Raw genomic sequence first — 21,821 nt, forward strand, 5'->3', positions numbered from 1 at the left:
ATGTCCCCGGGTCTCCGCCGACGGCCGGCCGGCTGACAGGCGGCCGTCATGCCGCTGACGGTCGCCATCTGACGGCGCCATGTCGCTGTCGGACGCCGCCGCGGTCCTCGCGTCCCCCGGGGACCCGCTGCAGACGCACGACGGCACGTCAGACGACCCGCAGGTGAGGACCGGCGTGGAGGACGACCTGGAACGGAGGACGTGCGAAGAGGAGGCGCGGACCGTCCTCCGACAGGCGCCGCCGTTTGTCAGAGACAGTGTGGTGACGTCACACCAGGAGTGCCGGCGTGGGAGTGACGCGCGGCCGGCGGCGGCGTCCGAGGCGACGGCACGATCCGCCACCTACTGGAACGGCGCGCCCAGCCCTGACGCAGATGAGCTGTGGACCGTGCAGCGGCGTGCAGAAGGCCACGACTCTCCCAGCCGCATGGAGGCCGGTGCAGGGTCGGGGGTCGCGCAGCTGCCCTTTGGGATCTTGAAGCTGGAGGAGGCGTCGGTCAACGGCGGCGAGGGAGGTGCTCCGACGCAGCGGTTCACGTGCTACGCTGTGACCGAGGTGGAGACGGCAGCGGAAGCGGCAGCGACAGTGGCAGCGGCGGCGGCAGCGGCAGCGGCGGCGGCAGCGGCAGCGGCGGCGGCAGCGGCAGCGGCAGCGCCGGGCGGGAATGAGCCATCGCCGGCAGCACCGCCGCAGCCGCTGCCAGCCCCGCCAGCCCCGCCAGCTCCGCCAGCACCGCCAGCGCTGCCAGCGCCGCCGCCAGCGCCTCCAGCGTCAGCACCGGCGCATGATCCTCAGCGGCGGCGGCGGCCGGTCGCCGACACGCTCTCTGCCCTGCTCGAGGTGACCATGTCCCCGGCGCCGCCGTTCGGCTGCGGCGGATGCGAGGCTCGCTTCGCCGACCGGCTGGCGCTGGCGGCGCACCAGCGGCAGCACGCGGCGCCGACGGCAGCGCCCTGCTCGCGCTGCGGCCGCCAGCTGGCCGCGCCGCTTGACCGCGCGCGCCACGAACGCCACCACCGCGTGGCCGCCGCCGCCGCTGCCAGGCGCGCGCGGCCGCCGGCGGCGGCGACAGCAGCGGTGGGCCGCCGCGAGCTCCGCCGTCGGGGTCGCGGGCCGACCCGCTGCGGCGCGTGCGGCGGTCAGTTCAGCGCCGTCGCGCTGCGCGAGCACTTCGCACCGCACCCGCGCACCGGCTTCTACCCGTGCGCACGGTGCGGCACCGCGTTCGCGCAGCAGTGTCAGCTGGACCGGCACAGGTGCGCGAGTCCGCCGCCGCCCGAGCCGCCGCCGCCGCCGCCGCCGCCGGAGCGCGACCCGCTCTCGCCCGACTCGCCGGCGGCCGAGCCGTCCAGCCCGGAGGCCAGTCCGGAGGCGGCCGCGTCCTCCGACAGCGAGGCGGCCGAGACGCGCGCCTCGCGCCGCCGGCCGAGCGGCGCCGGCCCGTTCGAGTGCTCGCAGTGCGGCAGCCGCTTCGCTTCGCAGCGTAACCTGACTCGCCACGAAAGTTCGCACTCGGAGCGGCCGCGGCTGGAGTGCGAGGTGTGCGAGCGCGCCTACACGCGCCTGGACGCGCTCGTGCGCCACAGCGTGGAGGCGCACGAGCAGCGGCGCCAGTTCCCGTGCCCCAAGTGTCGCTGGCAGTTCACGCAGCGGCGCATCCTCGAGTATCACGTGCGTCGCCACGAACGTGAGCAGACGAGTCGGGCCGGCCGGCCACCGCGGCCGCACCGCTGCGCCGCCTGCCGGCGCGGCTTCGCCGACCCGGCGGAGCTGGAGGCGCACGTCTGCCGCGCCGCCGCGCACGGCCAGATGTACATCTGCGACATCTGCGGCAAGCGCATCAAGACCAAGGTTTGGCTGAGCCGCCACCGGCTGCTGCACGACGCCACGCGGCCGGCCAAGTGCGACACGTGCGGCCAGGGCTTCATCGACGACAAGGCCCTGCAGAAGCACGCGCGAACCCACACGGACCCCCACCGCTTCCTCTGCGACATCTGCGGCAAGGGCTTCGCGCTCAAAGTGACGCTGCAGATTCACGCGCGCACGCACACGGGCGAGCGGCCGTACGCCTGCGAGACGTGCGGCAAGAGGTTCTCGACGCGCACGCAGCTGTTCCACCACGCCAAGATCCACAGCGGCGAGAAGCCGTACGTGTGCGCGGTGTGCAGGCGCGGCTTCAGGCAGTCGCACCACCTGAAGACGCACATGAAGGTGCATGCCGAGCGGCCGCCGCCGCCGCCGCCGCCCCCGCCGCCGCCGCTCGGGCAGGCGCCGTCGGAGAGCTCGGTGCTGCTGGTGCTGGAGTAGAGCGGGGAACGCTGGCTGCGGCTGGGGCGCGGCTGGTGCTGCGTGTGACAGGAGGGGAGCGGTGCTGGTGCTCTGGCGAAGTGCAGACGACCGTGCTGCCGCATCGCTGTGACAGGCGTGTGCGGGGATGACCGCCGCGGCGGGTCGTGAACGCAGTCTCAGGTGCCCGCGATGGCCCTCCAGTCCTCAAAGTTCGTCGAACGGGCGGTGCATATGACGTGAAGGTAAAATGCTGTCGCTGCTGCTGCTAGCAATTGGGTGAATGCGCGGCATTGATGGTATTGTACACAACTGGAGGTGACATTAAACCGAAGGGTATTTCTGCCTGCAATGTGATTTATTCGTGATTGTGACGTGTTTCTCGTGCGGCTAGCAGGGGGCACCAGGGGGTCAGGGGGTCCGACCCCGTGGGTGTTCGGATGCACGTGTGGCGTGTCCCACCGCTGTGCTTTAAGGACCCGCGGTATCAGCGCGGCTCTTCGTAACTTGAATGGATGACGACGATCTGGGGACAATCCTCCCGGAACATCATGCAGGGCTCGCTGATCTGATGCATCGTGTGGTTGAACATGAGGTAATCCCGGGCTCGGACACGTTTGACCCGTGCTAACATCGCGACGAGGACTGATAAGGGAACAGAATCGCACGCCGCACAAACCGTGTGCCGTGGCGAGACGGGATTACACGTTGTCGAGTGTGATCAGCGAGGTTGACCAGTTTAAGAAAAGTCTGGTGTAAGGCAATGTTTTCGTCTATCTGTCTGCGGATCTGCAGACGGGATGAAGCCATCAGCTCTTCACACTTGCCGACGGCCATCTGGCGCCTGGCGTGATTGCGGTGCCTTTGGCGGCGCAACTGGAGGCTCTGTTTTCGTATGGCGCGGCCGCTCCACAAAACGGCGAAGGTAGGAACGGTGAAGAAGAAACCCGATGCATAACTGAACGTGACGCCGCGGGCTTGTGTTAACGTGTGTAAACCGGTCGGGCTACGAGGGCATATATGTAACGCCAGGTGTCGTGCATTCAGCTATATTCTTCAATATCAGAGTTACACGCATGGAACAACAGAATCCCAGCACAGGAAATGCGCGTTTAATCCGGACAGCCAGGCATGCGACATCCACCACCGGGCGCGACACATCTTGCGCCGGCAGTGTCCCATCACAGGCCAACCCGATGACGTCACCGGTCCCAATGACGTCACCACGGCGACAACGGCGGAATAGAGCTGTAGAATGTTGGTCGGTCCGAGCACGGGACCAGCCCGGCCCGGCCAGGCGCGCTGATATGTACGGGCTAATCCGGAGAAATTATGTGCACGTGGCTGAGCGAGCTATCCCAGCGCGTGATAGCTGATCGGGCAGTTCGAGCTGACAGACAACGCGGGGGCACGCGCCCCGACACTTCACGAGTATAAAGTCACGATGGTTAGTGTCGACAGACACCGGACAAACAGCACACATACCACCCAGCTCAACGACGCGCTATGACTAGAAAGGCCGCCTGGCCGGCGGGCGGCGCCCGCAGCTCGCAGCACGTCGTTCACACAGCTGCGCAGAGCACACAGACGTTCCGAGTCGCACACGCGCATGCGCGTTCGGACGGCCGACCGCGGGTTCGGCGGAGGCACGCGACCATCACTGGACGGCGGGACGCGGCCGGGCCGGGCGGCGCGGCCCGAGGCCACGGAATGGCTCGGTCGGGAGTGGGACGGCTCTCGCGCTTTGGGAGGTAAGACAGGTTAGCTGGGCAACGGATGGGTGAAGGACTTCTGACTCGGATCAAAGAAGGCTCATCTATGTTAGCAGACGGATCCCTCGAGCCGCCACTGCGACGGCTGGCTGGTCCGCCGCCGGGCCGGCCGAGGGTACTGCTCTGTGATTCCAGGGCGAAATGATATCGACAATGACAGCCGTAGGGAGACTGCGACGGCGCATTCTCCAGAAACGCATCAGGACAGCGCTAACGCTACACCACCACGAGAAGCACATGCCGGTCAAATCGTCCCACATCACCGATTTCCGTCTCTGGCGGCTCTCAACAAACCATGACTCAACAGAACGACTACGACGCGGTACTCAGCCAGGCAAACACAGGGAACACAAATGCTACCTTCTTTGGTACGTGGATGCATTTCGGATATTGCCGTTGCTCACTTCCGCGCTGCACGGCGGGCGCGGCAGGCTCAGATCGCCGCCGGGCCGCAGTCTGGACAGGCTTCTGGCCCCGCACGCCGTGCAGCCTCACTCCTGGTGCGTCTGCACTATATCACAGCATGGGACGGACGCCGGCCGGCCGACGCTCAGGGCCAACGCCCCGGACGCCGGCGGCGGCCTCGGGCGGCGCCACCACTCACACGAACCTCTCGTTCGCCGGCGTGTGGAGGATGTTGAAGATGATGGCGAAGAGCGTGCAGGCGATGTACGCGCCCAGCGCCAGCCACCACACCAGCTGTTCGTGCAGCTTCTGCTGGAAGTTCTTGAGCACCACGAGCCCCAGCGACAGGCCCGCCGCTGCACCGGCCAGGTGCGCAACATAACTTACGGCCGGCTCAACAGATGGCACTGGCGCGTACCGGTGGTAGATGGCGAAGCCGACGTCGAAGCTTGCGATGAGAAACACTATGAGCAGACGGAAGACGCCGAACTCCATGTTGTGGTAATTCTGAAAGCAAACGAGGATTTTATTGGCTACTCGTGATCGGCATGCGCAACAAGAGGAGCAAACACAATATAATGAAAGGATTCATTCGCCAAACAACCTCTCACAAATATCGTTGCAATGAGCAGCCATTTTGCAGTCTGCAACCAGCAACAGATGCAATGATGAGACAACATACTAGATCACACGGGCAAGCACTCCATTCTCGACGTCAGAGGCAAAAGATCGTCCAAACATTTTGAGACCAGGACTGATGCTTCAATCAAGTTTTCAATGTTGTTCTTCACGTGATCATTGAAGCAACCCGCCCAGTGTAAGCATCGAGTGGCTCGACGTCAGCACGCCAAACTCACCAGCAGGACGTTCGCGATATGGGCCGCCAGCAGAGCGTACACGCCGCCGGAGGCTCCCACCAGGTACACCTGGCGGCTGGTGTCGCAGACTGAAGTTCCAAGACTGCCCGCCAGGACGCCGGCCATGTAGACGGTGAAAACGCGGGCGGAGCCGTGCACCATCTCCAGCGGCAGGCCCACCACCAGCTGCACGAGCAGGTTGAAGATCAGGTGCCACCAGCTGCGGAGAGCGCGGCATCGTTAGAGCTCGGCAGCAGCAAAAACCGTGTGAGCAGACTGAAGATCACGTGTCACCAGCTGCCGAAAGGGCAGACGGCGGTATTCCAAGAGCGTCAGTAATTCCACAAACTATACCGGCAAGCTAAAGGACAGGTAGCAAACAGAAGGGAGACCACCCACACTGTCACACCGAAGCATTGCAATTTTCATGTGCCCCAGGAAGCAGAGCTGCTTCCAAGACACGCCAAGGTAAATCACATATCAATTGGTATATCAACCAAAGTTAACTTAAATCACGTAATTTGTTCAGTACATAAGCGAGGAGCCATGTTCACATATATAATGCCTCGCTATTGCACGGCTGTCATGGCTATTACTACTGTCATATATGCAAATGAAATCAATCAAAGATAAATCAGGTTAATTCCGAATATGAGAAACGATGTTGACAGGCACATCAGCCACAGACAATGGGACATTAAAAAGCAGGCGAAAATTAAAATAATAATATCTTGCAACCAACAAGCAGGATCGGCTTTTGTTTCCGTACGTACATCAATCATCTATGGCCTGGAAAGAACCTCTTAATGAAACATTCCAGTCGACCCACGTAAGATCTCCATCGAAGCAGAACAACTATTAACTCAATCCATTGCGATTCCTCCCGATAGTCACTGGCCTAAACAGACAAAAGATCGTGGATTTCTTCTGGAATTCGAAAGACCGCGTATAACTAGGTCCACGTCCAGCAGCAGGAAGCCCCAGAAAATGTCTGAAATGGGGTTCCTCGCATTGCGACAGCCGGGCATCGCGAGGCAGCTGTCGAACATTCAAGATATGTCCTTCCACCGGCAGCCGGCCGGAAGTGCGCGAGACGAGAAGCGCCATCACGGCCGACGAACCGAGCCCTCGCAGGCGGGCTCCAGCCACGGACGGCGCCCAGCAAGCGGCGCCGACCGATCCGCCGTTGGCGCCCGGCGTCACCGCTCGCAGCGAGGACCGTGCGCAACAGTGCGTGTCTCACAGCACCCGACCTGACCGTGGAAAATGGGCGGGCGGCGCACCTCCCGCTGTCTACCTGGCGCCCGGATGATATTTTCGTGGTTTCCCACCTGAGCGGCGGATTAGCGGCGGACATTTTTCTAGGCGCCGGCCGATCCCCGTTGGCATTTATTGGGAATGTCAAACTTTGAAAGAGCCCTCAAATTCGGTCGGGCTCCGGCCGATATGGTTGAACGTCCGCGTGGTCGTGCCGCAAGAGTGACCCTTACGGCGCCGGGCGGCGCCGTGCCCGGTTATTTCACTAAGCTGTCGCCGGCAGTCGGCGCTGATCTAATCCGACCAGCGGCGGACGGCGCACGTTCGTCCATAGTGGCGCAGTGACAAACGAGCCGCCGCCCGCGGCCACCGGCAGACGGCGCGGCCGCGGCGCCGTCTCGCGCCGGCCGCTCAGGAGCCCGTCGTCCTGTTCGAGCCAGCACGTCGGCGGCGTGAGTCCTGGCGCGGGTCGCCTCCGATTGGACGCAGTGTGCGAGGGGAGGACGTGATTGGTCAGCGGCGGAGCCGGGAGCGACGTCGCAGGTCATGTGACCTCGCAGGGTGTCCCCGAGTCCGCGAATGCATCGACCACAGCCAACCCGGGCGGTCACTCCGAGATGATGCTGCAAGAGTGGCAGCACGCCAAAATTGCCGATCGGATTGGCTTAGGTCGGAACCTCGCGGATGGCGCCGCCTAAAAAGAGCAGCTTACAAAACTATTGACAACAACCTAATCGCGGACTAATTGGGCTCGGTCGTCGAAGCCAAACCACTGGAGTGCAAAACTGGTCTGTAAACTGGCGAGGGACACTCTCGCATGCCTGAGCTCCTTGTGACGTGTGTTCTCTTCCATTGTGGCGAGCGGCTGGTGATCAGGCCTCAGAGTCACGACTCACCGCAGGCAGGGCAAACGAGACACCACCAGCACGGCTCGACACGATACTACGGCAGAGTTAAAAACTCCGAGTTGCATCATCGGTCACCGTGTTGTTATTACCCCACACCGAGTCGGTGTGGAGCAGCGGAAGAGGCGCCTGTCGCGGCGGCGCGGCGGCGGAGAGGCGGCGCGGCGGCGGAAAGGCGGCGTCGCGGCGGCGCGGCGGCGGAGGAGCGGCGCGGGGGCGGAGAGGCGGCGCGGCGGCCGAGAGGCGGGCCTCACCTGGCGTGCAGCACCATGTAGGTGACGAAGCGCCAGGCTTGCCAGCGCCGGTCGGGCCGGTACAGCAGCACGGAGTCGATCGGCACCGGCGTCACCGACGAGGACGTCTCATGGCCGCCCACCTCCAGGCCCGTCACCGTGTAGTAGATGAAGAAGCCCAGCTGCAACGAGGGCGAGGCCACGGCTTAGACCGCAGTCCATCGGCCGTCAGGTCAGCTGACGACGGCAGCGGATCGGGTCATCCAATCAAGCCAGGTTGCAGCTCGCCTGCCGTGCTGCTGGGTGCGGACGGGCCTTGTCATCCGACGAGATGTCATGTCATCCGACGAGAGGTCATGTCATCCGACGAAAGGTCATGTCATCCGACGAAAGGTCATGTCATCCGACGAGACCGTGACGCCCGGTCAGCGCAGGTCAGCTGGAACGACCCCGTGATTAGATCCGAGCAGGTCCCTGTCGACGGCACGGTTCAGGGCCGACTCAGCTGAGCAGGAACACCGCTCGACACAGAGCCCATGCCGCAGCTCGTCAGACACAGACGCAGACACGACGACGGCGACGCCAGACAGTCAGAAAGCAGACAAAGCTGACCGAGACAGGCTCATTGCAGAGAGGCACGTGCATTGTGGAGTCATCAGTTCAGACACGACGACGGTGACACCAGACAGTCAGATAACAGACAAAGCCGACCCAGACAGGCTCAGCGCAGAAGGGCATATGCGCTATGGAGTCATCAGTTCAGACACGATGACGGCGACACGGGACAGTCAGACAACAGACAAAGCCGACCCAGCCAGGCTCAGCGCAGAAGGGCGGGTGCGTTATGGAGTCAGGGAGTGCTGGGCTGGACAGGGAGCCGACGTCTCGCACAACAGCCCGGCCACCGGCCGGTTGAAGTCGGACCGGATGAAGGAAAACGGCGCCCTGCTACCTATCGCCAAACGCCGCCCACAAGTGATGGTGATGATTTGGGCTTTAGTGCGCGCCGACTACCCTGGTCATATGGCGCCCCGCCGCCCACAAGCTACAACCTGTGATATCAATGGAAAACGTGTCCGACCCCGCGCCTTCGAGTGCAGTTGCTTTTGGGTGACACAGCACCTGTCAGGCAGCACCCTCAGATTAGTACTTTCCCAATGGAGAACTGAACCCGGGAGTCCCCGCCCAGAGGCCAGGTAACTTGAGCGCCGCCGGCGGCGACGCGGTGTCCCGCGCTGCCTGCCGGCCGGTCGCCGGGTCGGGTCACGTGACGGGGGGGGGGGGGGCAGCGGGCGCGCCGGGTCAGCGCGATACGGCGCGCCGCGCGCCGCGGAACATTCCTCGCTTTTTGCCGGCGCGGCCCGAGCCGCCGTTGAATAAGGATGACCCGTTCGACGGATGCGCCGCGACCGCCGCGCAAAAACGCAAAACGCCGGCGCCCATCGCGGCAGCGCCGCCCAGCAGCCGGCTAATTGTGACGGCGACACGAGGGCGTGGTCCTGCCCGGCCCCGGCGGCCGTCTGCATCCCGCTGCCCGGCCCGGAGGATCCGTCAGGCCGGCGCTGGCCCTGGTGCTGGCGCTGGCCGGAGGAGAGGGCTTTTTGTCGGCCGTTGATCAGCGCGGTGGCGGCTGGGTCGGTGTGCGCCGCGGGCAGCCCCACCCGACCCCCGACCCCCTGCGAGAGGCACGCCGGGTAGTGCGGCCGATGCGCGGCGGCCACACGCGTCGCGCCGTCCGCCGGCGGGGAAGCAGCGGCGCGGGCCCGGTTCAAGCGCTGGCCCCGGGCCGGCGTCTCCTCCGGCGTCGGGTCGCAGACCGGAGGCGCTCTGACCCACACCAGCCTGACGGCCGGACGCGGTCTCCCTCCGCGCCCGAGCACGGCGCCATCAGCACCGGCGGCCGGCCGCGCCTGCGCACTAACGGGCCGCAGCGCGCCGGCACGAGCGCGTAGCCTCTCGGAACACCTGCTGTAGCCGGGCAGATACCCCCGTGCACGCTCAAGACCACGGCAAAGGCTGGCAGCGACGGAAGCGACCGGTGGGTTCCCCTCCTGCTTCCGCGGGCCCTTGCGGCGAAAGATCTCGGCCGCCGAGGTAAGAGCTCCAACACCCGGCTTCCGGTCTCCGACCTCAGCAGCTTCATCGGCCTAAAATCGCCTGCGGCGCGTGACCACCGCTCTGCCGTCCTCTCTCGAGCGGCCAAGCGTGGCCGGCTGGACGCCTCACCTGCCGCCGGGGGGGGGGGGGAGGGGACGGATGCGGAGCGGCGCGGCCCGCTCCGCCGGCCGCGTGACCCCCGGGGCGACCGGTCAACCGCGGAGACGCATCCGGCGCGTGCCAGGCCCACCTGCCGCCAGCAGCGGCGGCGGTGGCGGCAGCGGCGGAGTGCAACCGCGCCGTGACAAACACCTGAGCGGGCAGGTGGCGGCGCGTGCCGCTGACGGAGGGCGGCGGAACGGCGCCGGCGGCCGCCCGGCCAGGCAGGGCGGCGCCGCGCCGGCGGCAGACGCTGGCCGCCCGCTGACGGCGGCGACGACCCCGGCCGCTGGAGCGGCGCCGGCGGGCTTCAGAGGAACTGCTGGCCGCGGAGGACCCCCGTCGAGGACCGCCGCGCCGGGACCAGGCGGAGGGCCTCCCGTGTGAGGACCACCGAAGGCGCGCGGTGCACGAGCGAGCGGAGGGCCGTCAGCGGCTCTCTGCTGGTTGCGGAATGCCACGGAGCCAGCGCGATAGCGATGCCTGAATTTGTCCGTACCGCAGGCGACTGCAGGCGCCCGCGCTGCTGATGTGGACACCTGACTGCTGCGGACCACTCAGCGGACCGGCCCGAGACCACCAACCAGGAAAATCGCCGGCGGAAGTAGGCGATCCGCTGCGGTGGAGGCACGCGTCACGGGCGCGGGGGCGAGGGGGTCCACTTCGAGGCCCGCCACGGTCTCAAGACGCCACGAAATCTGGCTCATGTCGCCAAACCGACACGCGTTGTGAAACCCACCGCACGCCCCGCAATCCGCCCCACGCCGCAATCGACCCCGATCCTGCACACACGCCGCCGGGCCTCTGGACACCCGCCGCAAACACGCCCCGACCGCCAGAGCCGGCCAGCACCGTGGGACCTCCGCCAGCGACGGCAGGTCTCTCGCCGGGTCAAGCGCCGTGGCCAGGCGTCCAGACCACGCCCGGAGCGCGTGTAGCCACTCGGGAGGGGGAGGGGAGGGGGTGCAGGTCTCTGGGCGCCAGGTGCCGGCGGTAATGGGTTTTCCAGGCAGCCGCACACCGAGCCGTGCCCGGGCATTCTGCGGGCTGCGCCGGCTCGCCCCCCCCCCCCCTAATCGCTATCACCATCCGAGTCAGGGCGACGGGGTACACTCCGGCGGTGAAAGGTGGACAGCGACGGCCAGCTAGTGCAGGTCAGAGCGAGGGCTGTGCTGCGGAGAGCCGCGGTGCCAGCTGCGGACAGCCGAGTCGATCCCGTTGGTCGGCCGCGACAGCGCCGTCCGCCCCCCCCCCCCCCTCCCACATGTCGGTGGGGAAGGCCAGCTAGCCTCGTACGACAGCCATGCCCGCCAGCATCACCAGCTCGTGGCTGGCAGGACACTTTCCATTCTGCGATGTGCACACAAATATGGCAAATTGGGCTGAGTTTTAGAAAGGCGAGCAGAACCAAACGACGGTCCTGCATGCATTGATAAACATAGCCTTTGCTGAGGTGAGAATGTGTCAACCTCCCGTGCCCTCTCATTCACCCCATGACCACCGTGTGCGTCCGGGATCGCTCGGCGTCCCTGCCAGCTGCGGCTGTTCGGTCCCGGTCCCAGTCCCAGTCCCGGTCCAAGTCCTGTCCTGGTCCAGGTCCAGGTCCAGGTCCCGGTTCCGGTCCCGGTCCCGGTCCAGGTCCAGGTCCAGGTCCAGGTCCAGGTCCAGGTCCAGGTCCAGGTCCGGGTCCAGTCCCAGTCCCGGTCCTCGTCCTGGTCCAGGTCCAGATCCTCGTCCTGGTCCTGATCCTGGTCCCGGTCCCGATCCAGATCTTCGTCCTGGTCCCGGTCCCGGTCTTGGTCCCGGTCCCGGTCCCGGACCAGTCTCAGGTCCCGGTCCCGGTCCCGGTTCCGATCCTCGTCCTCGTCCTCGTCCTGGTCCTGGTCCTGGTCCTGGTCCTGGTCCTGGTTCTGCTCCTGGTCCTGGTCCAGTTGTAATGACCCGGTCACAGTTGCCGTGCCCGGTCGGCGCCGCCGGCGCCCCCGTCACGCCTCGCCGGGGGCCGGTCTGGGCGCGGCCGCTACATTGTGCGCCGTGATTACACACTCACGGGTTATCCAGGGCCGCCCGCATCCTCCCCCCCCCCCCTCCCCCTAATGGTCTGATTTGAAGGCGGTCAGCGTGGAGGCAACCGTGGCGCGCGAGCGGCGCCGCTGTCCACGTGCCTCCACGGGCTGATGCGGTTTGGCGGGGGAGGGGACTGAGCTGCAAAGCCCATTTCCAGGAGGCGTGGAGAGCAGGAGGCCGATCTGAAGATTGATGATTAAGAGACCCAGGTCTGCAGATGTTTTGGTTTGTTTTTTTTGTTGCACAATGGTTTACTCAGGTGTGCCAGCCGCAGGCCAACCGGTTGAATGCTTGCGATCGTTGCAATTATTGGGAATGTGGAGATACGAAACCCTGTCACTGATTGTCACTGACATCTGCAGATCATTGATGAACGCTTCAATAGATCCCACCACGACTGAATAAATCGATGCAGTCGGCCGAATGGCTTCTCGTTGCGCGTTTTAATCACATTCGGTAACTTTCTGTAGCCGAATGAGCTAAACCCTCTTCAATCACGAGCATCCACGCTTCAGGAAACCGCTACCTAAACGCGTGATGACCGGGATCGGTAAGCGGCTGAGACGAAAAAAAAGAAGATAAACGTCATGTGGATGCCGGATAGTGCAGTCTAAGCGCTGACACGAGCTTAACTCGTACGGCGGTCCTCCGTTCAGAAGAAATCATTTCCATAATTGCATCAACAAAACTGCTTGCGTGATGTGTTGGCAAGCGGCCAAAACAGTGTCATATGGTAATGCAGACAACGAAGACAGGTTTCCGATGCATATTGGAACCCTGGGCCAATGTGGCTGGGGCACCGAATGATAGAATATCGGTCGGTGTCCTCCTTTCGTTCAGGCCGTTTCACCTCTGAATACGTCGGGTCAAACGGTTCAACCGCTCTGGTACAGCATCGTCATCGCGCATTGATACGTAAAGACCCCAGCTCGATTACAAATGCACGCGATTATTACCCCATCTAAATGCCTTCCATCGTCGTTTAAAGCCGTCGCATTCCAGTCGTGATTGCAATCTAGATAGCCTCTCGCCGTCAGTTTGGCCGTAACCAATGCTGCTAACTCAATCGTCCAAGCAAGCTGCCTAGTGCCGCGCATGGCCTCCCAGAACATCTTCCTGGCGGCGCCTATTGCCCGACCGAGCCACGCGATCCGGCCCCCATTATCCCCAGGTCTCCCACGCACTGTGTAAACTGGGCCACCTACGCCAAAACTGTGGAAACCGGGAAACCGCTCGCGATGAAAGCGCAGGGGCGGCTCCAGGCCAGCAGCCGGGTAGGCGGCGGTTCGCCGCCGCCACCGCCGCCGGGACGCGCCCGCTGCCGGAGTGGGGCACGAATCCGGCGCGTGACCGCGGAGCCGCTGGACGCGCCCCTGCTGCGGCCGGCGGCCCGTTAAGATCGGTCTCCGCCGCTCATCGGTCACTCCCGCCACACGAGCGCGCCGGCCCATGGGAAGCACGCCGGCGACGTTCCCACCAGCCGTCTCGAATTCGCGCGCGGCGCCGGGCCGGCCGGCGCGCTCTCCCGGCCGGCCAACCGCCTTTCCAGCGGCCGGCGCGGAACAGGAGCGGCCCCGGCCCGCCGGCGCGTGACCGGCCGCAACGCACGGCTTGTCCGTCGCCAGGTGACCCGCCCCGCCGCCGGCTGCGGCCCCCGGCGCCGACCGCCGAAGCCGCGACGATGCGTCCGGTGTCCAGCCGGCCGGCCCTCTCTCCCCTGACCTCGACGGGCTTCAGGATGCTGGCGGGCCGGCCGGCCGGCAGGCTGAGCTATTAAGAGGACGGGGCGGCGGCGCGCGCCGCCCCCCTGTGACGGCGCCGCGTCACGCGAGCCCGCCGACGCCCAGCCGGACCCGGGCGACCCGGACCGTGCAGCGGCGGCCCCTCACGCGCCGAGTCGACCGATCCCACCGCCACGAGGCTTCGGCGGATACATTAAACGCCGCGGAAAAGCAATTCGATCCTATCCTACCCTGTGCTATCGTTTCATTTCATATCATAGCCTATCCTTTCCTATTCTACTCTGCCTTTTCCTATCCCATCATTTCCTATCCTACCCTTCCTTATCCTATCCTTTCATATCCTATCCTATCCGAACCTAACCTATCCTATCCTATCCTATCCTATCCTATCCTATCCTATCCTATCCTTCATATCCTATCCTTTCATATCCTATCCTATCCTATCCTTTCATATCCTATCCTTTCATTTCATATCCTATCCTATCCTATCTTTTCATATCCTATCTTTTCATTTCATATCCTATCCTATCCTATCCTATCCTATCCCTCATATCCTATCCTTTCATTTCATATCCTATCATATCCTATCCTATCCTATCCTATCCTATCCTATCCATATCCTATACACATCCTATCCTAATCCCCTTTCTGCCTTATGTCCTATGCTGATATTTTCCACACTGTCCTCGCTAGGTTGCATCGTTATGATGGGTGTAACATCCTGGGGCTGGTTAATGTCGCTATGCATTGGCCCAATTAAGAAGTGTGCCACATAGGTCTGCTCAAGCAGGTAATTACGCGCATGCTGGTCTCAGACAAGAACATCTGGTCAACCCTTGTTGCATTTTTGTACATTTCACTGCAGCAGTGACTAAACCACCTGCAATAGTCATAAATTCCTCCACAATCTGAATATTCCATAAGTATGACGAATCTGATGAAAATGAGCCACAGCACCAAGACAAACCAAACGGTGCAAAAACGGCGGTATCTCTGGTAAAACTCCGAAATCAGACCGTGCTCTCACTCCACGAGTCCGCGTGGCCCCGCGGGGACACGCGAGCGAGGCACCTTCACTCGCCGTGGCGCCGAGCCATCAGCCTCACCGATGACAAACGGCTCGTTATTTTAGGGGACAAACCCCGCCTTTTTACGTCTCACAAACGCGGAAAAAGGAGGCTCGTCGTCGTCGACGGCGGAAGCGGGCGCTTTTTGTCGGCGTCGACGCGCGTGCCCGCTGACGAGCCGGGGCCAGGTGACCGGGGGTCGCGGCCGGGGCCGGCGCCGGGCCGGGGCCGGGGGACGGCCGAAGTAGGGCGGCTGGGCGCTGGGGGTCGCTGCCGTCACTCGGCGCCGCCGCTGACACGTTGACACATGCGGCGACGGCGGCGCGCCGGATCTGGCTGACGGCGGGGGCGGGGGCGGGGGCGGGGGCGAGGTGATGACGTCAGTCAGGGCCGGATGTCCGGGGAGCGGCGGCGGCGGCGGCCGGCAGCCAGAAAATGAAGCCATTAGAGCATTCTTCCCGGCACCACAGCGCGTCACGCGGACTGCGGCGAGCATGGCGCACACAAAAACCCCGCCGTTTGAGGCACGTCAGGCCGGCCGTCGTAAATAGTCGGCGCTCTCGCGAACGCGGCGTTTGCGGCGTTTCGGCGTTGTCGGCGCGCTCATTTGAGGGGCGGGCGGCGCGCACGTGGCGCCGATACGTCACCGGCTCTGGCCGTTTGTGTCGGGCTTTGTCTAAATACCCGCTTTGAACTCATTATTTGGCCGGGGCGTCTGAGAGGGGCTGGTGTGGAGGGGGAGCGTGGGGGACGCCCGAGGCGGCAGTCTGGACGACACGAGCGCGTCTGGGATCTCCATGGGTCTCGTCGCTGGCACCGGCCACTTTTGCGAGATGGGCATCTGGCCATCTATGAAGGACACCGCCGCATGTTATATGGCATGTCGCATTAGGGCCCTTGTTCACTCTGCAACGATGTGACTGGTTTTATAGTCGGCAGCGAGGCCGACAAAGAAACACGAAACGAGTCGGCAGTATTGGTAAGCGATTACTAGATCTACGATATACATCGACGGTGCTGTGTCAGAATTCGCGAATCGTATGAAATAACGGCATCGCTTGCGAACGGGCAGAGCTAAACCCCTGCGGCGGTCTGGCTATCTTGAATACCCACGAACATCCAACTGCAAAACAAGTCGCAGTACCAGTACCACAACACTCGCGTCACGTTCTCTCGCCGCTTGGCACCCCCTCCAAGCCACCTCGGACAGCCACAGGACCGGCTGACGAGCGCCATCCACGCGTCATCGCTCAGCAGCCGTCATCACCGCCGCCGTCACCACTGCCGCCGTCGCCGGCCCGCCCGCGGCGCGGCGCTGCGGCGGGCGGCGCGCGCCACGGCCGGCTGCCATCCCGTGCCTGACCCCGTGACCCCGGCGATCGGCGGCGACCCCGGCCGACCCGCCGCCAACAGCTAACGATGGGAAAGCCAGACGGGTTGGCCGCCGCGCCATCGACACAGGTATCGGTCGTTGCCAGCCGTGGGAGCGCGCCCGGCCGTCTCGTGCGCGCTGGTCTCGACACGCACCTCCGAGATGGCGGCTCTGGGAATTGGCACCGACGGCGGCGGAGAACGCTTGGCGGCTGACGCGGTAGTCAGATCGGGCATGCGACAGTAGAAAAGTGGCAGAATATTGACCGATTCGATTAAAAATGGTTTGGGGTGATGCCTGCGATTATAGCATCTCTCGCCCGTGGATGTCGCCTCGCTCGGTCACGGGCTCGGTGCGTGCGGGCCCGTGGAAAGAGGCTGTCCAGTGAGCGACAAGGTCAAATGACGTGGAGAATTCTGACACCTTGGAGAATGGATGATGGGGACGGGCGGGGTGAGCGACCGCGTCAATTTCCACTCAAACGAATAGTTGTAACGCTTTGATCTACAAGATCGCCACTTCGGCGACTTCACCGCCTCAGCTGTTTTCAAAATCCACCACCAGTGAATGCGTTGCGAGCTCCCGTGACGTCCCGCATGCCGATCCAGGACGCGATTATCGCGCAAGCGCTTGCGTTTAAACAGCGGGGCTGAACGCAGCTGCAGGGCAGCGTCAGCCCGCGAGTCAGGTCAGGTCAGTAAGGTCAGTAAGGTCGGGTCAGGTCAGTAAGGTCAGGCCAGTGAGGTCAGGTCAGGTTAGTAAGGTCAGTAAGGTCAGGTCAGGTCGGTAAGGTCGGGCAGACCCGCTCCTCACCGCACCGGCACCACCTCGGCCAGCCTTCTCGCACGGGCAGGACAACTATGCAGCGTAGACGCCGATGGGCCGTGAAAACCACGGTGTCCGCCGGGCGCCGGATCAGTGATAAGCATGCTTTCACGGAGCCACGCGAGCGCACTAACGTCCTTAAGTCTGCACCAGTGTGCAAGAAGGCCAGGCCGAGAAGACGGGCGCCTCAGACTCGGAGCTTAGATACTCCAGTATCAGGGACTTCATCGAGCGGAGGCGGGGGAGGGGTAATCCCTTCACACGCCTCGGGGCTCTGCTCGCAGACACGTCTTTAGAAAGCCCCGCGGCTTCGGCCGACCTCGCCGTTCATGAAATCCGGACAGTCCGCGTGGTGTGCACGACAGATCGCGAACTCCGGCCGGCCGGCCGGCCGGCCAGCCGATGCCGGCGGCAGGCAAGTCCCCGCCCGTCGGGGCTCTGTACTGTGAAAGGTCGGGTAATCCGCCGGCAGCGGCTGCGGCCGGCGGCGCGCGCTCCTCTCTGGCTCGGGCTCGTGCTGTCTGGCCGGCTCGGTTCGGCGGCGGCGCGTGCGAGGGCGCACGTGAGGAGCCGCACGCCCCCGCGGGTGGCGGCGCACGCGAGAGGCATGCGCCCCTCCACTCTTGCGGCGCCAAATGAACGCCCGATTGTGCAGCATGAACTAACGGGGCAACTTCCGGGTGAAATGGGGCCTGTCTCCCACCGCGGTGTTCGTTGCCTCCCCGCGCGGTCTACCTTGCCTCATCCCGCGGTCTACCTCGGCTCTTCCCGCATGTCGGGTTCGTGACGAAGGGGCATCCACGCTTCCTCCAGACGTGCTTGCACTCCCACCAAGGCTACAAGGCTGAACACGACCGTCTCCGTCCACTCACACGATGGTTTGATGGCCAGTACGTCGTGCGCTGTTCGCCGTCTTTTTTCATCACTTCAAAATAAAAAAGTCTCTTGCCGTGTTCGGCCGGGTGTTGCTCTTCCATAGCGCGGTCCTGCACAGGTGAAAGGCACCCGAATTCCCAGCCGTGCAAAGCAAAGTACGCCTGGGGCGACGCCCGGGGCGCTGCCAAAACGGCGGGCCAGCTCGCGTGGGAATCGGGATATTCCCCGGAGCCAGCGCACCATAACTCACGGGAACGGGCTGGCGGCGGGGCGCGGCGCCGCCTGCCCATTTATAACGTGCTATTAGCCGGCGTGCATGGCCGCCGCGGCCGTCCAGCGTGACCTTTGACCCGCCAATCGGCGCGCGCAACTACGGGAAGGTCAGATCTCATCCCGGCCCGGAGCCGATCATGGGAACTACGGCGGACGCCCGGCGCGGACGCCGGCGCGGGAGTAGGGGGACGCCGTCCCGCGCTCCTCCCACGAAACGGCGCCGCGTTTCACGAAACCGTGCCGGCGCCGTGACGGTGGCTCGCGGTCCACACGTGCCGCGTGAGGAAGGGGAGACGCGTGAGAGAGGGGAGACGCGTGAGGAAGAGGGGATGCGTGAGGAAGGAGAGACGCCCGAGGAAGAAGCACACTCAGAACATTGTACCGTCACACCGAGCGTGGCGTTGGGTGCCGAAATTGCCCCGAGCCTTGCGCCGGACCCACCGTCGGGAACGGACCGACCAGACCACATCGGACCTGACCGGACCGGACCGGACCGGACCGGACCGGACCGGACCGGACCGGACCGGACCGCGGCCGGCCCGCCAGCGCCACCGCCCAGGGGTGGAGTGGTGGCGCGTGGGCGGCGCCGGCCGGCCCGGGCCGTATTTGGCCGAGCGGCGTGGGACGGTGCTGTGACACACGCCTGACCCGCCCGACCCGGCTCCGGCTCCACACACGGATACAGACGGGACGGGGGCGACGCCGCCGGCCCGCCCGCCCCGCCCTGTCCCTGACACGAGCCCAGAGACAGGCAAGGTGACAACGCCGTCTCGCCCCCGGCCTGCGCTCGGACGTGGACGGGGTGTGAGGATCACCAGCTGAGCTCCTGCAGCTGAGCTGCGCGGACGGCCGGCTGTCCAGTACACTGTCTCGACGCGGATCATGGGCGGGCCGGCAGACGGGCGGCGCAGACGGCTGCTAGTGGCGCGCCCTCGACGGCGCCAACACAGCCGGAGCTGCCTCCGGTCAGTTTCGGTTGGAGGTCGGCGTGGCCCCGGGCGACGGGCGCCTGCCGCCGCACCCCCTCCCCCCCCCCCCCCCTCCGCTCCCGGCGCTCATCTCTCCCGACCGGCGTGTTTGGAGAGCTCCGCTGATGAGCCGCGTGTGTCACCAGCCCACCAATCACGGCGCGCGCCGGCCGCACGTGCCCGCTGCCAGCCGGCTTCGGGCGCCGTGGGGCGGGACGCCACTCAGCGCCGGGATCCGCCGGCCAGCAGGGTTTGACTGCGCCACCCCGTACATGCAAAAGTCAACCGGTCCATAACACATCAGGCACATAACCACAAAGGCCACTGGGCCGTAGCCTTGTTCGCCCGGCGATTCCGGGCCGCCGGCGGGAAAGCCGCAGCGCGCGAGGCGGGCACGGGAACCCCGCGCCGTCGAGCGTAAGTCCCGCGCTGTCCGCGGCCGTGCGGAGCAGCAGTCCGCAGCGGACACGGCAGCTGCGGAGTACATGTGTCCGCGACAGATGTCCCGCTGTCGGCCGGCTCGGCGGACACGTGTAGCGGCCGTGTCGGGAGGGTGGGCGCCGGCAGCCGTCAGGCGCCGCACCGATAGGACATCGGCGCACCTTTTTGGGTGGAGGCCTCATTGAGTAGGCAGGGCTGCAGAGAGCATGGCGCTGCGCCGAGGCGGCACTTGGCCGCCCTCGGCCGATGACGAGGCGGGACCTGGCGGGACCTGGCGGGACCTGGCGGGACGGACGGGACACGGCGGGACACAATGGGACGGGCAGAAAACGGCGGGACAGGCGGACGTGGTGAAACAGGCGGTATGAACCGGGGCGGGCAGGACATAGGAGAACGCGTGGGATATGATGGGACGCGGGTGGATGGCGTACGGCGAGGCTCAGCGAACAGGCGGGACACAGCGCGGTACAACCTGGTAAAGTGGGACAGGCGGCCCAGTGTTACAGTGTACACAGCGGGGCAGTGGGCAGGCGAGAGAAGACGGTCGGAAAGACCGTCTTCGAAAGAACGGCTGGGGGTGAGACGACCGACGCGGCACACAGACCGGCCAGAACAGCGCTGGGCCACGCCAAGACAGGCCTTTTGACGCCGGGAGCGAGCAACAATCGCCGAGACGGCGTCATATCGGGACATCATAACGACACACACTGCAGCGAGGCTGAACAACAAGCAGCCAGCACCACAGCGGGACGCGGCGGGACACAGCGGGACGCAGCGGGACTCGGTGGGACTCGGCGGGAGCCCAGAGGCCAGCGGGGTCCCAGCCGCCGCGCTGGCCCCCGCAGCCGGTACGGCACTCACCCACACACGTCTGCATATGAATACTGTTGTGATTTGGGCGAGCAACGGGCTGCAAGGCTCAGCGGCGTCGCCGAACAGCTGCCGACGCTGAGCGGCGGCACCGTCCAGAGGGGACGGCCGGCCGTACCCACCCCCATTTAAAGTGGAAAGGCAGAACTTTTCACGACCTCGGTTCAGCTTTCGGGAAATACACATCTTCACACGCGGTATTTGAAACGCCCCCCCCGTCCCCACCCACCCCCCTTTCTCCCGAGATTATTCGAGGAGACTCCACTCTCGGCCGGAGAGACGGCGGCCGCCTACCTCGAGCAGTGTGACGGAGACGATGAAGAGAGGCGGCGGGCAGCACCGGTAGTGGTCGGCGTAGTACTTGCGGTCCCTCTCGTCCGTCAAGTACTCGTCCGCCACCAGCTTCACCATCCTGCCGGCGACCAACACCGTGTGGTGATCGGTGATGTTGACACAGGGAAGGGTGGACGTGGCGACGAAGACGTAGTTGGTAGGTCACCAATGTGATGGTGACCCAGGGCATACGTTGCCAAGTGGTGGTGACAGAGGGCGCAGGTCACCCCGACAATGGTGGCACAGGGTGGTGAAACAGAGCGTACAAGTATTTGAACTCAGCTAATAAATACGCAGGCAAACATGCGTAGCTTCATCTCTGCAGTCGAGTAGATTGTCTAATGTGGACTGATGTCTGATGTGTTATCCGATGTGATGCCTAATGTGTCTGATGTCTACTAAGAACGGCTCTGATTCGTCCGGACCTGCCCGGCGGCACGGAATGCGCAGCTCGACTCGAGTCAGGATGAGGCATGCGCCCGCGGAGTGAGTCACTAGTCCAGCCGCCGCGGGACGGGGCGACTCTGCGCTGTCCCGGACTGCACTCGGACACTCCCACGTTTGACCTGCCCCTCTAGGAGACGCCTGGCGGTCGTTGGTGCGTCGGGACCTTGCACCAGGCGGGCGCCGGGTCCTCACAACATGCGGGGGTCGGATGCTCTGACCTCTCCCACACTGACCTCTGGAATGCTGAGACGGGCTTGGTGATGAGGTGGAAGTCGTTCTCGCTGCGCACCTCTCTGTCGCGGTGGTGCACGGCACACTTGAAACTTCGCGATCTTTTCCCTGTCATCTGCAACAAGACGCGACAGTGAGCGGCGCACTGGCGAGCGCGGCTGGCGACCAGACCAGACCAGACCAGACCAGACTAGACTAGACTAGACTAGACTAGACTAGACTAGACTAGACTAGACTAGACTAGACTAGACTAGACTAGACCAGACCAGACTAGACTAGACTAGACCAGACCAGACCAGACCAGACTAGACTAGACTAGACTAGACTAGACTAGACC

At 64.4% G+C, this 21,821-nt stretch overlaps 2 protein-coding genes across 2 annotated transcripts in view; one reads left to right on the top strand and one right to left on the bottom strand.

The window, feature by feature from the left end:
- The first annotated feature begins 1,763 nt into the window (after window positions 1–1,763).
- Window positions 1,764–2,398, top strand: LOC119113777 (zinc finger protein 239). Its single transcript, XM_037238014.1, has one exon. It carries the CDS (start codon window positions 1,811–1,813, stop codon window positions 2,306–2,308), a length of 498 nt encoding a protein of 165 aa, XP_037093909.1. The 5' UTR covers window positions 1,764–1,810; the 3' UTR covers window positions 2,309–2,398.
- Window positions 2,399–3,320: 922 nt separating this feature from the next.
- Window positions 3,321–21,821, bottom strand: part of LOC119113778 (rhomboid-related protein 2) — a gene marked incomplete at its 5' end in the record, with an annotated part of 58,293 nt that continues 39,792 nt past the window's right edge. The window contains 5 exon segments of the mRNA XM_037238015.1: window positions 3,321–4,971; window positions 5,322–5,541; window positions 7,738–7,898; window positions 20,768–20,885; window positions 21,487–21,599. Coding sequence (XP_037093910.1) covers window positions 4,660–4,971; window positions 5,322–5,541; window positions 7,738–7,898; window positions 20,768–20,885; window positions 21,487–21,599 — 924 coding nt within the window.

Source organism: Pollicipes pollicipes, unplaced genomic scaffold, assembly GCF_011947565.3.
Source record: "Pollicipes pollicipes isolate AB1234 unplaced genomic scaffold, Ppol_2.1 Scaffold_7262;HRSCAF=8765_pilon_pilon_pilon, whole genome shotgun sequence".
Classification (NCBI taxonomy): domain Eukaryota; kingdom Metazoa; phylum Arthropoda; class Thecostraca; order Pollicipedomorpha; family Pollicipedidae; genus Pollicipes; species Pollicipes pollicipes.

Coding starts and splice junctions, on each gene's coding strand:
- LOC119113777 (XM_037238014.1), top strand. CDS start 1,811: ATGTACATCTGCGACATCTGCGGCAAGCGCATCAAGACCAAGGTTTGG.